Genomic DNA, 16,108 nt, shown 5'->3' on the forward strand with positions numbered 1-16,108 from the left:
TGGAACGGAAAGATACCGATACCTAACACGTAATAGTTTAGTAATTGCCTCTGACATGGACTTCACAGACGTTTGCAGACCACGTAGGTGTTTGTTACCTCTCTCGCGCTACCATTCCGAAGAGCGAAACATCAGCGTAGGTCGACACCTACAGGCGAGCTGCTTGGAAAGTGTCAACACGCGGTCGTCCTTACTATCAGCTCTGCTGCATGGACCGTTAGACTAGCGCGTTACCACGGACCTTCGGACCTGAACGTCGCCAGTGGAGGGACACACAGTAGCAGACGACTCGTCCACACGAGCATCTGTGCGGAGGACGTGTCGAGCTCATTTACCGTTGAGGTGTTGCAGCCTCTCTGTCGCGTTGTTTCTGGTTCGGCATTAGTCAACTCAAAAGACTTGCACCAGGCGACCGGTCTACCCGACTGGCGGCCCTCGCCACACGACATTTCATTTCACAAGTTACTGTGCGTGCTGGTATGACTTTTGTAACAAGCTCATCCAACAGTTACCAGTGAAACCGGCTGCAGTTCGAATTCCGTCTCAAGACGTATACGGTCCCTGCTCATCTCACTCTTACTATCGCGAATTCCGAATTGGTGAGAGCACGTTGAAATTCCAAGAGCAGCCATGGCAGGAAGCTGTGTGTTTCATTCTGTGCGAACTCTTAAAGCGCGCAACGCCATGCCGATATACGAACGTGTGATCGGGAGTGCCGCACTGTATATGGAGACAGTAGCTATTCTTCCTCATTTAGCTCGCAATGTGATGACAGCCAACAGTGTCGGTGGGGATCGTCCCAGCAGTCGAGCTAAGAGTGTGACTCTCGAAACACTCAACCCGTGCATAAAGGAAATGCAGTATGGTGTTAGGGGACCACTCGTGAAGCGTGCGTCGAAGATCGAAAAGGAACTGGAAAAGGTACGTTGAAAGCTGCATTTTACAGTTTCAGTTATACATAAATGCAGTATAGATATATATGTCAAAATCTTTGAAGGTTTTGTGTATTAGCTTCACGTAGTGGTATAATTTAGACTCTCTGCGTGCAATGCCATAGGGTCAATGTCGTTGCTTGCTTAGTATCTCATTTTTGTGGTGGACTTTATTTTATCGCTGTAACCACCATCTAAAAGACGCCAGGCCATTTTTGTCATGTTGTTTTAATTCATTTTAATTACATTGTAGTAGTATAGCTTTGCAGCGCTTCCAATGGCAAGACGTGAAACGTACATTTGTCTGACTGCCTGTGTGAGGTGCGATAGAATGTCCCTGCTTATACACTGAAGCGCCAAAGAAACTGGTATAGGCTTGTGTATTCAAATACAGAGACATGTAAACAGGCAGAGTAAGGTGCAGCGGTCAGCAACGGTTATAAGAGACAACAAGCGTCTGGTGCAGTTGTTGATCGGTTACTGCTGCTACAATGACAGGTTATCAAGAGTTACACGAGTTTGAACCTGGTGCTATAGTCGGCGCACGACCGATGGCACACAGCATATCCGAGGTAGCGATGAAATGGGGACATCCCTTCAGGCCATTTCACGAGGATACCGTGAATATCGAAAATCCGTTACATCATCAAATCTCCGACATCGCTGCGGCCGCAAAAAGATCCTGCAACAACACGACCAACGACGACTGAAGAGACTGGTTCAGTGCCGCAAATGTGCGATCCTTGTCCTGATTGCTGTAGATTTCAGTGCTGGCCATCAACAACTATTCAATGAAACATCATCGATAGGGGCTTTCGGAACCGAAGGCCCACTCGTGTATCCTTGATGACTGTACGTCACAAAGCTATACGCCTCGCCTGGGCCCATCAACACCCACATCATGACTAGAAGCATGTTGCCTGGTCGGACGAGTCTTATTTCAAATTGTATCGAGCGGATGGACGTGTACCGGTATGCAGACAACCTCATGAATCCATGGACCTTGCATGTCAGCAGGGGACTGTTCAAGCTGATGGAGGCTCTGTAATGGCGTACGGCGTGTGCAGTTGGAGTGATATGTGACCCCTGATACATCTAGACATGACTCCGACAGGTGACACGTACGTAAGCATCCTGTCTGATCACCCGCATCCATTCATGTCAATTGTGCATTCCAGCAGACAATGCGAAACCCCAGATGTCCTAAATTGCTACACACTGGCTCCAGGAACGCTCTGCTGAGTTTAAACATTTCCGCTGGGCACCAAACTCCACAGACACGAACATTATTGAGCATATCTGGGCTGCCTTGCAACGTCCTGTTCAGAAGTTTTACGGATTTACGAACAACCCCGCAGGACATGGCGTCAGTTCCCTCCAGCACTACTTCAGACATTACTCGAGCCCATGCCACGAGGGTTTGCAGCACCTTTGCATGCTCGCGGGGGCCCTACACGATATCAGGCAGGTGTGTCAGTTTCTTTGGCGCTCCAGTGTATAACAGTATATGCTTCTGTTTCTGACTAAGGGACTATTGTATACCGTTTTCGTCATCTACAAGACACCAGTTCTTATGACTAGAATGCCATTATTTGCAGCGTAGCCCGAGACTTAAGTTAGGTTGAAAGGTGACAATATTGTTAACCAATTATGTTGAGCATCTTAATGCGTTGAATAGACTATTTATTCGTGCACTGTTGAAAGGAATTCATGTCGTTACGTCATTAGCTTTACAAATTAGCTGTTCTGCCATCTTAACTTCCCGTGATCGCTTGCGACAGGCGTTCGGAGTAAAACCGTGGACGGCTCCTAGTAAAGTTTTACCAGAAATGAACAGCGACTGTATTTGATTTATGCTGACATGAGAAACTCTTGCCGCTCACTGGAAACTGCGAGAAGCTGCCCTGGCCACGGTATACGGAATTCAGGCTGCAGCTTCCAATGTTGCTTTACAAAGAAAAACACAGGAACAGTGCGCTAACTTAATCTTTGTTCCACTGAAATCATTATTGAAATGAATATTAGTGTAAGTGGCGATGAAGAAATAGCTGAAATCCTTACAATCGAACAAATCTCCTAGATCCCGTGGAATCCCTACCAGAGTCTAAACTGAATATACGGCTGAATTAGCTCTACTTTGAACTATAATTTATTGCAGATACCTCGAACAAAAAACCGTGATCATTAGTTGAAGGAAAGCACAAGCCACATCCATCTAGGAGACAGGTAGTAGAAGTTATCTACAGGGTGTTACAAAAAGGTACTGCCAAACTTTCAGGAAACATTCCTCACACACAAAGAAAGAAAATATGTTATTTGGACATGTGTCCGGAAACGCTTACTTTCCATGTTAGAGCTCATTTTATTACTTCTCTTCAAATTACATTAATCATGGAATGGAAACACATAGCAACAGAACGTACCAGCGTGACTTCAAACACTTTGTTACAGAAAATGTTCAAAATGTCCTCCGTTAGCGAGGATACATGCATCCACCCTCCGTCGCATGGAATCCCTGATGCGCTGATGCAGCCCTGGAGAATGGCGTATTCTATCACAGCCGTCCACAATACGAGCACGAAGAGTCTCTACATTTGGTACCGGGTTGCGTAGACAAGAGCTTTCAAATGCCCCCATAAACGAAAGTCAAGAGGGTTGAGGTCAGGAGAGCGTGGAGGCCATGGAATTGGTCCGCCACTACCAATCCATCGGTCACCGAATCTGTTGTTGAGAAGCGTTAGAACTCTTCGCCTGAAATGTGCAGGAGCTCCATCGCGCATGAACCACATGTTGTGTCGTACTTGTAAAGGCACATGTTCTAGCAACACAGGTAGAGTATCCCGTATGAAATCATGATAACGTGCTCCATTGAGCGTAGGTGGAAGAACGAAACTAAAATGAGCTCTAACATGGAAATCAAGCGTAGCCGGACACATGTACACATAACATCTTTCCTTTATTTGTGTGTGGGGAATGTTTCCTGAAAGTTTGGCCGTACCTTTTTGTAACACCCTGTATAAATCAACAGTCAATATCTTGACATCGGTTTGTTCTATAACCTTATATTTTGAGCTCAAACGTAATGAGGTATCTCGGACAGAATGACCACCTCCAGGCCAACCAGCATGGATTCTGAAAACATCGGTCACGTGAAACCCGAATCACACTTTTGTTACATCATATACTGAAAGCTTTGGATCAAGGCAGTCAGGTAAATACATTATTTATCGATTTTCGAAAAAAGTATTTAATTCAGTACAACATCAACGCATAATATCAAAAGTATGATCGTATGAGCGCCCCAGTTACTACACACACTGATGTTGCCCACTCACCCGCGGTCGTCGAGAGAATTCAGGCTGCAGCAGCCAATGTTGCTTTACAAAGAAAAATACAGGAATATTGCGCTAACTTAATCCTTGTTCCACTGAAATCATTACTGAAATGAATATTAGTGTAAGTAGAAATGAAGAAATAGTTGAAATCCTTACAATCGGAGTTCGCTCCAAGACGTGGCAAACATCGGAAGTCTACCCAGGAGATAATCGAAAGCCCTCCCTGGTTCACCTGACACAGATTTCAGGACCTTTCTTTGACTAATAATAATCATGATCCAGATGCAGTCGCTTGTCATTTTTCAGCCTGCAGGAGCCGGAAATTCACGGAGGTTGGGACTACTGGTAATTGGAAGTTCCACTGTTAGTTGTGTAATTGGGGCCTTAGGGACGCGACTATCAACGATGGGAGGGGGAGCAAGAAGAGAAAGAGGATGAGGAGTAGTCACAGAAGTGGACACGGTCTTCCAGATGCCATAAATAGCACCGAGTGCAGACAACAATAGGTGATGGTTCATTTCGACACTAATACTGCGTGTCGCTTTGCATCAGAAGAGATTCTGTCTGGTTTCTGGTAGCTATTTGAAGTGGTAAAACTGCCATTCTTCTTCCAAGATGAAGACAGATCGGTAGTATCGTCAATAGGACCAGTTGTGCATGTTTGGTGCAGCCGAGTCGAGGGTCTGATTCAGAGGCTCAGATGGTTTTGCGGCTGTGTAGGGTGCAGATTCCTCGACTTGCACCGTAGGATAGTGATTTCACAGGTTCCGTTTAATAGGTCAGACACAGGAAACAGCTACACGTGTAGATGAACTGGGCAGTGTTTTAGGTTAGATGATTTAGGGAAAGAACAAAAATGGCTTCAGTATCGTAGGATTCAGGTCAAACACAGGAAGAGGTAGACGTAGGAACAATGCAGTTGTAACTCGTCGTAGCATTATTGGGAAAGAATCAGAGATCCAAGCTCATATCGTTATAGGTATTGGAATACGACTAAAGCCAAAGAAAGGTCCGTAAATGTACAGAAGGGATAGATTAAATACAGTTGATCGTGGAGTGTTTGTTCCTGTTAGAATTAGTATATGTTGAAATGAAGTTGAAGTAGATAGTTTCAGTGAGTTAGTGTGGATCGAGGTTCACTTGACAACCAAAATAAATTAATAATAGCCTCATTTTACCGACCCCCGTCTCAGATCACACGCTTGTTGAAAGGTTCAAAGAAAATTAACAGGCATTACACTCATACAGTTACAGCTTGTGGTGGCATCAATCTGTCCACGATATGTTGGTGAGTAGCAGGTAATAGGCACAAAAATTCGTCCGAAATTGTTCTAAATGCTTCCTCTGAAAAATATTTTGCGCAGTTACTTCAGGAGCGCACTAGAACTGTAAATGGTTGCGAAAAGGTACTAGAGCTCTTAGGATAAATAATCCTAAGAAAACAGATAACATCATAACGGAGATAGGGATTAGTGAGCACAAGTCGTTGAGGCGAGACTTAATACCGTAACGCCCAAAGCCACCAAAAATAAAAGTAAAATATATCTATTTACAAAAGCAGACAAAAATTTGCTTGACACTTTTCTAAGAGAAAGTCTCCATTCCTTTCAAATTATGTAAGCATACACCAGACGTAGCTTGAATTCAAGGAAATAGTATGGACAGCAATTGAAAGATTTATACCTAATAAATTAAAAAGAGTCTGAACTAATTCCGTGTGCTACACAAAACATGCCAGAACACTGTTGCAGAAGCAGCGAAAAGCGCATGCCAAATTTAAAACACAATATCTCAATGATTGGCGAAGTTTTACAGAAGATCGAGAATCACTATGGATTTCAGTGTGAGATGCTTTTAATAATATCTACAACGGAACTCTAACTCGAAAACTGACAGAAAATCCAAACAGATTATCGTCACAGGTAAAGTACACCAGCGGCAAGACACAATCAATATCCTCATTGCATGATATGCCGATGACAGGGTCAGAAAATGGAGTTACTAAATTCTTTCACCCAAGAAGACGAAGTAAATATTCCTGAATTCGAATCAAGAACAGCTGCCAACATCAGTAACTCAGAAGTAGATATCCTCGGTGTAGCCAAGCTGCTTAAAGCACTTAATAAAGGCAAGTCTTCCGGCCCAGTTAGCATGCCAACTAGGTTCCTTTTAAAGTATGAACACGTAAACGTCACTAAAGATATTCTGATTTAGGTTATGGCATGTTCGATATATTTGCTATCATTGGCGATGATATAGCGCAGACGAATAACGAAATTCTGCATGACCCACTGAAGCGTCGGAACATCGATGCTTCGATGACTTCCTGAATGGCTGTTTTCATCTCAGCAATGGTTTTGATGTTATTGCTGTATACTTTGTCTTTAACACAGCCCCACAAAAAGGAGTCGCATTTGTACATATCCGGAGCACATGGCAGCGAATCGAGGGCCTTGCCAGTGGTCTCTGGGTACCCAGAGGCAGAATGCGATGCACAAAGACTCATCCAGGACGTCAAACACTCTCCTGCTTCGATGGGGTTGAGCTCCGTCTTGTGTGGACCACGTCTTGTCGAAATCACGGTCGATTTGGATGGGGATGAAAACACCTTCCAAAACATTCACTTATTCGGTAGCCACCGTGCCTTCAAGGAATATCGCACCGATTATTCCGCGACTGGACACTGCACGCCACTCACTCATCCGTTGAGGGTGAACAGACTTCTCGATCGCGAAATACGGATTCTCAGTCCAGCAGATGCGCCGATTTTGCTTATTTACGAACTCATCCAAATGAAAGTGGGTTTCGTTGCTAAACCAAACTATATTCACATACTAATACCCATCATTCGCCGCGGCCAGCATTGCAGTTTGAAAGTTCTAACGCAAACCGTTCAGAAGTTCAATAATTGTCGTCCTGTATTTGGCAATAACATACAACAGCTCGCCCGTCAAAACGTCCGTATCTAAGGACACGAAAGTTGCAGAAATCACACCAGCACCCAAGAATGAAAATAGGAGTAATCTGCTGAATTGCAGACCATATCACTGAGGTTTTAAATTGTAAGACATTTCCAGGGGCAGAATTGGACTCTGACCACAATCTATTGGTTATGACCTGTAGATTAAAACTGAAGAAACTGCGAAAAGGTGGGAATTTGAGGAGATGGGACCTGGATAAACTGAAAGAATCAGAGGTTGTGGAGAGCTTCAGGGAGAGCATTAGGGAACGATTGACAAGAATGGGTGAAAGAAATACAGTAGAAGAAGAATGGGTAGCTTTGAGAGACGAAATAGTGAAGGTAGCAGAGGATCAAGTAGGTACAAAGACGATAGCTAATAGAGCTCCTTGGGTAACATACGAGATATTGAACTTAATTGATGAATGGACAAAATACAAAAATGCAGTAAATGAAGCAACCAAAAAGGAATACAAACGTCTCAAAAATAAGATCGACAGGAAGTGCAAAATGGCTAAGCAGGGATGGCTAGAGGGCAAATGTAAGGATGCAGCGGCTTATCTCACTAGGGGTAAGATAGATATTGCCTACAGAAAAATTAAAGAGACCTTTGAAGATAAGAGAACCACTTGTATGAACATCAAGAGCTCAGATGGAAACCCACTTCTAAGCAAAAAAGGGAAAGCAGAAATGTGGAAGGAGTATATAGAGGGTCTATACAAGAGCGATGTACTTGAGGACAATATTATGAAAATGGAAGAGGATGTAGATGAAGATGAAATGGGAGATACGATTCTGCGTGAAGAGTTTGACAGAGCATTGAAACACCTGAGTCGAAACAAGGCCCCCAGAGTAGACAACATTCCATTGGAACTACTGACGGCCTTGGGCGAGCCAGTGCTGACAAAACTCTACCATCTGGTGAGCAAGATGTATGAAACAGGCGAAATACCCTCACACTTCAAGAAGAATATAATAATTCCAATCCCAAAGAAAGCAGGTGTTGACAGATGTGAAAATTACCGAACTATGAGTTTAATAAGTCACAGCTGCAAAATGCTAACGCGAATTCTTTACAGACGAATGGAAAAACTAGTAGAAGCCGACCTCGGGGAAGATCAGTTTGGATTCCGTAGAAATGTTGGAACACACGAGGCAATACTGACCCTACGGCTTATTTTAGAAGCTAGATTAAAGAAGGGCAAACCGACGTTTCTAGCATTTGTGGACTTAGTGAAAGCTTTTGACAATGTTGACTGTAATACTCTCTTTCAAGTTCTGAAGGTGGCAGGGGTAAAATACAGGGAGCGAAAGGCTATTTACAATTTGTACAGAAACCAGATGGCAGTTATAACAGTCGAGGGACATAAAAGGAATGCAGTGGTTGGGAAGGGAGTGAGACAGAGTTGTAGTCTCTCCCCGATGTTATTCAATCTGTATATTGAGCAAGCAGTACAGGAAAAGAAAGAAAAAATCGGAGTAGGTATTAAACTACATGGAGAAGAAATAAAAACTTTGAGGTTCAAAAAGTTGCTTCAAATGGCTCTGAGCACTATGGGACTTAACTTCTGTGGTCATCAGTCCCCTAGAACTTAGAACTACTTAAACCTTACTAACCTAAGGACTTCACACACATCCATGCCCGAGGCAGGATTCGAACCTGCGACTGTAGGGCGCAGTCCCGTGGTTCCGGACTGCGCGCCTAGAACCACTAGACCACCGCGGCCGGCTTTGAGGTTCGCCGATGACATTGTAATTCTGTCACAGACAGCAAAGGACTTGGAAGAGTAGTTGAATGGAATGGACAGTGTCTTGAAAGGAGGCTATAAGAGGAATATTAACAAAAGCAAAAGGGGGATAAAGGAATGTAGTCGAATTAAGTAGGGTGATGCTGCAGGAATTAGCTTAGGAAATGAGACACTTAAAGTAGTAAAGGAGTTTTGATGTTTGGGGAGCACAATAACTGATGAAGGTCAAAGTAGAGAGGATATTAAATGTAGACTGGCAATGGCAAGGAAAGCGTTTCTGAGGAAGAGAAATTTTTTGACATCGACTATTGATTTAAGCGTCAGGAAGTCGTTTCTAAAAGTATTTGTATGGGGTGTAGCCATGTATGGAAGTGAAACATGGACGATAAATAGTTTAGACAAGAAGAGAATAGAAGCTTTCGAAATTTGGTGCTTCAGAAGTATGCTGAAGGTTAGATGGGTAGTTCACATAACTAATGAGCAGTTATTGAATAGAATAGGGGTGCAGATGAGTTTGTGGCACAACTTGACTAGAAGAATGGATTGGTTGGTAGGACATGTTCTGAGGCATCAAGGGATCACCAATTTAGTATTGGAGGGCAGCGTGGAGGGTAAGAATCGTGGAGGGAGACCAAGAGATGAATACGCTAAGCAGATTCAGAAGGATGTAGGTTGCAGTAGGTACTGGGAGATGAAGAAGCTTGCACAGGATAGAGTAGGACTGAAGACCACAACAACAACAACATCACTGAGGTCAATTTGCACTAGTATTTTGGAACATATAGGCCTACTGTGGTCTTACATTATAAATTACCTTGAACAAAACCATCTATTGACAAACAGTACACGGATTCAGAAAATATCGCTTGCTTGCAACATAAGTAGCTCTTCATTCTCATGAAGTAATGAATGTTATAGAAAGGGTATCTTAAATATATTCCAGATTTCTATATTTCCAGAAAGTATTTGATACTGTTCCTCACAAACGGCTTCTAATCAAATTCCGTGCCTATGGAATATCGTCTCAGTTGTGCGACTGGATTCGTGATTTCCTGTCTGAAGGGCCTCTATTCGTAGTAATTGAAGGGAAGTCCTCGAGTCAAACAGAAGCGATATCTGGCGTTCCCCAAGGAAGTGTTGCAGGCTCTGCTGTTCCTAATCTATATATATGATTCAGGAGACAGTCTCAGCAGGCCTCTTAGGTTGTCTGCAGATGACGCAATATTTATTGTCTAGTAAAGCCATCAGGAGATCTTGAACTGTTTTTTTTTTTGTTTTTTTGTTTGTTTGGTTTTTTTTATAATGGAGAGCTGCATCAAACCAGTCTCTGGACTGAAGACCACATCATCAACAACAATGGTCTCCTATTCGCATGTTTCGTGTGTGTACGGTTAATGTGAATGTTCTGTCAACTGAACAGTGCAAGTTTGTGGTTACATAAAGCCTGTCTGACAGAAAGAGTCGCTAAATCCATCTGAAACTGTGTAACTGTCTTCCAATTAACTTTTATCAAAACTAATTAAAAAACATAAAACAGTATAACGAATGAGCTACCCTGTGAAACTCTGTATTGTGCAGTCCAGTGAACGGGGGCACAATGGATTTCTTGCACTTCCAACACACACAACTAAAAACTAAACTCCGTCCAAACAGGCCATGAAGGCCCCACGGTACCGACCGGCCGCCGCGTCATCCTCAGCCCACAAGGGTTACTGGACGAAGTCATGGAGGGGCATGTGCTCAGCACACCGCTATCCCGGCCGTATGTCAGTTTTTTCTCAATCAAGTAGCTCCTCAGTTTGCCTCATAAGGGCTGAGTGCACCCCGCTTGCCAACAGCGCTCGGCAGACCGTGGTAGCACAACCCGACAGCGCTTAACTTCGGTGATCTCACGGGAGCCGGTGTTGCCACTGTAAATTTACTTACGCAAACTAAGAAATTCCTGACACTCGCGAGAATGTGTAACACTGCACTGTAAGACAAACTGTCTGACAAACAAATAACATCTTAACTAAACTTTAACTGAACTGACCCTGACGATAATTTGAAATGCAATGTTCGACTGATGTTCAATGGGCCCTAATAAACTTACGTAACTTACCTTGTGCCAACGGAAGCTCGGTGCTGTTCGAGACTGGTGAATGTTAGAATGCAGCGCAGTACCAAACTATAAAAAAAGCTTTACCCGAGTGCAATGGAAGATAAAGCGACTATGCTAAACTCGTCAAACTTTAAACTTTCAGTAACTGTCAACAAAATTCTTCTGGGTTTGAGGCCGCATTGTCAATTATAAACTTCCGACGTTTCGGCGACTATTGCAAGACGCCCTCTAGGGTGTGTTGCCGAAACGTCGGAATTTTATAATTGACAATGCGGCCTCAAAGCGAGAAGAATTTTATTGACTGTGACAACGGCCGCGGAAGCCTACGTTTACATTTAAGTAACTGCTTTCCGCCAAGTGAAATTTGGTGACACAAGATTAAAAAATAGTAGAACTTACCGAAGATACAGAAGAGACAACCGTTTAAAAACTGACATATGAAACAAATTTTTAACGATTATAACAGTTTGTACAAAATTCACTTCTTATAAAAAATATAACTCTGTCGTGTAACTCATTAATGAAGGGTAAAGGAGTGGTGAAACTTGTCCAAATTATGTGGGCACAGGATTTTGTTTAAATTCGTCTCAACAATAAAGAAAATCATATTGAAAATTTGCCATTCAAAAACCTATCATAAATTACAGGCGAGCAAGCAATGCAGCAGCATTACCTGAATATCTTCACACTTTACAAAACTATGTTCCCAAAAATCAGTATCCTCTGCATTTGCATCTCTCTGTTCCAGACTGCTCAGAAGCTTGACCACCACCAGACTGTCTCACTTCATACTCTCGAATGCTACACAGGCAACGACAATATCGCTGACAACCAAAGATCACATTGTTTGAACTCAGAACATCTGCGGCGTAATATATCGACTGTTGAAGACTTCGCTAGGAAAAAAGTATCCAGTAAACAAGTATGAAGTATGACTTATAAAACACAAAAAGACCTCACGTTGCTCTTGTCGAATACCGAAAATAGCTGGAAATCTTACAGATCAAACGTTACTGCAAAATGATTAGACAATATATTTGTATCGTGCGAAAAGTGACAATTGGCCCTAAATATTAAAAAGTATGAGGTCATCCACATAGGTACTAAAAGGAATCTATTAATTTTCGGTTACATGATAAATTGCTAAAATCTAAAGCCTGTGAATTCAACTAAATAGCTGGGGATTACAACTTAAATTGGAACGATCACATACAAAATGTTATGGGTAACGCGAACCAAAGAGAGCATCGTTTTACAGCACACTTGAAGGATGCAACAAATCCTCTAAAGAGCCTGGCTACATAGCAACGGCGATAGGAGAAGGCCTAGGACACGAGTACCTCGGACATAGCGCCCGCCTGCCCGGCTGCGTGACTAAATGGAAATCAAACGCAAGTTGTAAAATCTGCACCTACGATTTTGAACAAAAGGCGCGAGCAAAGCAGCCAATCACTGAACCCGTTGGATTGTTTACAATGTATACAGGGAGATTTTTTCCACCGCCTATAAACTTTAGGGGTTGATTGATGAGAGGGTACGGTACGGAAAAGGTCTAATGAATTTATGTCCGGATAGGCATGGTTTGCATGCTAGATTTCAATTATTCACTCATACTTTGTTACAGAGACTGCGGTCTAATACATGCTGTACCATGCAGCCACAGTTGCAGATGCATGTTTTCCTCCTAGAGGGCGGCACTGTTCGTATACGTCATGCCCTAGCACCTTCTCCTGCCGCAGTAATTGGTAATGTTGTGGCCGACTCACCTTGTACTGTATGTGGTGCAACGTTGTAGACAATGGTTCCTCATTCGAATCGAGAGCTTTCCGACATGGTGTTTACTTACGGAAAGGCAAATAGCAACTTGCGGTGGGCAGCACGGCTGTATCAGGAGACCTATCCCCGCCCACGACAAACACAACATTCAGTGTTTGCAACAGTGTTTTGCCGTTCTCTGACACAGGGTCGTTTCAGGAAGCAGGAAATCATGAAGGACTTAACTGAAATGTTTACACACCAGACCTGGAGGAAACTGTGATTAACATTGTGGACGGTGATCGGTGCCTCAGAATCAGGCAGTTGGCCTTCCACTGAATGTCTCTAGCATGGGAACCAAGCATTACCGGGCATAAGTTCATTAGACCTTGTTTGTTCCGTATCCTCTGATCGCTCAATCCCTATAGTTTGTACACGGTGGACAAAAATCGCCCTTTTTACAATTAATGTAAAATACTATGGATTTTAATGGAAGGCATGACCACTTCGTCAGACACTGTGGAACAAAATGGCTCTGCGCACTATGGAACTTAACATCTGAGGTCATCAGTCCCCTAGAACTTAGAACTACTTCAACCAAACTAACCTAAGGACATCACACACATCCATGCCCGACGCAGGATTGGACGTGCGAGCATAGCGGTCGCGCGGTTCCAGACTGAAGCACCTAGAACCGCTCGGCCGCAATGGTCAGCCAATGCGGAACAAAAAATATTATTTTACGTACATGAAAATGTTGTAATATTTATGAACGTATTTTAATTTCCATCAATTGATACCAGGTCTTAGTGGGCACATAATAAATATTGTAATCAAACTGAGGATAATGTTTTAATTATTAAATACGTTAATTTCTAGCCTTATCAAATATAATACGTTAAGGGCAACTATTAGGGATATCGCACGCGTTACAACTGTAAGATTTCCATGTAGGACGTATCGCAATTGCTAGCGGCCGCTTGAACAGCCAAGCTGACAACGGCGATCAAGTGCAAGATATATATAAAGTGCGTATCACATTATTAGTAGCGAAAGCGTAAAAAAGAGAAGGGGGCGGGGGGGCGAGGGAAGCGCCAAATAGTAAGACACTTGTGTGGAAAAATGTTCTCGAACCAGTCTTGTGTGTAGGGGAAGGGGGGCTAAAGCGGCGAGGGCGGGAAAAGTGCCCACTGTAGTAGAGGTGTCTGCCGAAAGGTACTCAAACGAGTTCTGATATACGCCACAATCGTTGTCAGTGAGTTTGACAGAGGACGACTGTTGCGTTGTCTTTCAATAAAAACGACTTTGATTTTCAATTGTCTCATTCAACGTTAAGTCATTTATGTTACTCTTGTTATCTTACTTATAACAAGAATAATACTTTCCTAGCATATAAATATTTGAACGACATCGTTTGGCCTACAAAAGTAGTTTCTTGTTTTCTTTTTTCGGCCTGATAGTTCACTCTGGGAACACTGATACCGACATGGTGTCCGGTAGCCGAAAGTGGCTGCGGCACTCATCGAGGAAAGTTCACCCCAACAAGAGTAACGGCAGCTACTTTCTACACATCACGCATAATATTGCAGAGCAGATTCACTACCAAACCCTTCCCCACACATAGCCTTCATCCCTTTCCGACTATTTTGAATTACCTGATTTATTTTATTTAAAACCTTTCTCTTGTGTTATTGGGCTAATACAGAAAAATTGAAAACTGTGTGATGCAGCCACTAAGTATTGTTTGAGATACTACGGCAATAAGGGCTTAGCAGTAAGATGCTGTTGAGATGAGACTCCACTGAGCAGGGAGAAATGGCCACCACGCGAGTCTTCAGGAAAATGCATTCAGTTCCTACATACTGTTTTGCTTTTTACTTCAAAATATTTGGTATGATATCTCAGAGCACGTATATTCAAAATGTGTAAGCGGCAGGCTTCTATCAATAGACATGGTTTCGTGAAAATTCAGTTTCTCTTAGCGTGGCCAGTGTAGCCCACCTTGCCCTACCAGTGTGCATGTACAAACTTTAAACTTCACGCCCCTCGTCAAGTTTCGTATTCGCATGCTGACTGAGCCGTGTACTGAAATCTGCGCCCACTGAAATCTGTGTCCAGTGAAAGCTGTGTCCAAAAAGGGTCGAGGAAGGGACCACTAAAAAGAACTGAGGGACGGTACCTAGAGGTTTCCGAGCTCGCATTTTCAAAGCCATACTATACAGAACGCTGCTAACTGAGGCCAATGTCAAGGGTGCGTCGACAGCTTTCCACAAGAAATCAATACACGCTGAAAAACCATGGAATGTATGTATATCAGAGGTCGTTTCAGATACTACTCATTTCATTAAAACCTCGGAAACGAAAAATCCCAGAATTGTACAAAAATCAGTTGACAATTATCATGAACTTCCTGAAGAAGGCATCCTTGCACAAGTTTCACGACTCAGAAGATTTTTTTCCGAAACTGTTCCCAAATTTATTTTGGCGCAAAGATTTTTCTTAACTTTGTAGGTTTTGGTAGAGTTATGTAAGAGAATCCTTTTTTTTCCAAAAGTCAAATTAATTAAGAACTATACAGGGCCCACTATGAGTCAAGCAGTTAGTAAATAAGAAATAGGCTAGCAAAAGATGACGATATTGATGAGGTAATTTAAAAATCTGCAGCCGAAAAAGAAGGAAGAAATTCTAAGCTACGTGCTAGTCAGCTGTTACTAACATATGCTTCCTTAATAATCAGTTAAACTGTTGGTTTCTGTATGCGGTTCACTAATTCGTTTTCATCCATAAAAAAACTGTTTGCCAAATAGTTAATTGTACTTTTGTTTTCTGTATGCGGGTCACTAATTCGTTTTCATCCAAAAAAACTGTTTGCCAAATAGTTAGATTGTACTTTGATTACTTAATATGCACATACGAGGTGGCCAATTGGGATGGGAAAGGGGGGGGGGGAGGAGGGCGTGACAAAACTCTGCACCGGGTACCAAACCACCTAGATACGCCAATCCATAAACGTCAGCCATAACCAGAGTAAAATAATGGATGTGTAGCTCACCAAATAGGTAATTCTTTTTATAATTGTGTACAAGCTCGAACCTGATCGCAGCAAATATCGCCAAGACATTCAAAAGCATCTTTTAAGTAGCTCATACGTCTTATCTTTAAGTCATTAAAGTATATGTATGTGTCTTAGAACTTAATAAAGTCAATGACAAGAGCTCACAGAAACAAAGTTTACATTCCACTGACATGTTTAATTTTAGCTCAGTGCATCTTCATTT

General features: G+C 42.7%; 1 protein-coding gene across 1 annotated transcript in view; it reads left to right on the forward strand.

The window, feature by feature from the left end:
• The first annotated feature begins 289 nt into the window (after positions 1–289).
• The window catches only part of LOC126356003 (alanine aminotransferase 1-like), a 66,960-nt gene continuing 51,141 nt past the window's right edge, over positions 290–16,108 (forward strand). The window contains exon 1 of the mRNA XM_050006646.1: positions 290–921. Coding sequence (XP_049862603.1) covers positions 631–921 — 291 coding nt within the window. The 5' untranslated portion in view covers positions 290–630. The remainder of the gene's footprint in view (positions 922–16,108) is intronic.

Source organism: Schistocerca gregaria, chromosome 3 (assembly GCF_023897955.1).
Source record: "Schistocerca gregaria isolate iqSchGreg1 chromosome 3, iqSchGreg1.2, whole genome shotgun sequence".
Taxonomy (NCBI): domain Eukaryota; kingdom Metazoa; phylum Arthropoda; class Insecta; order Orthoptera; family Acrididae; genus Schistocerca; species Schistocerca gregaria.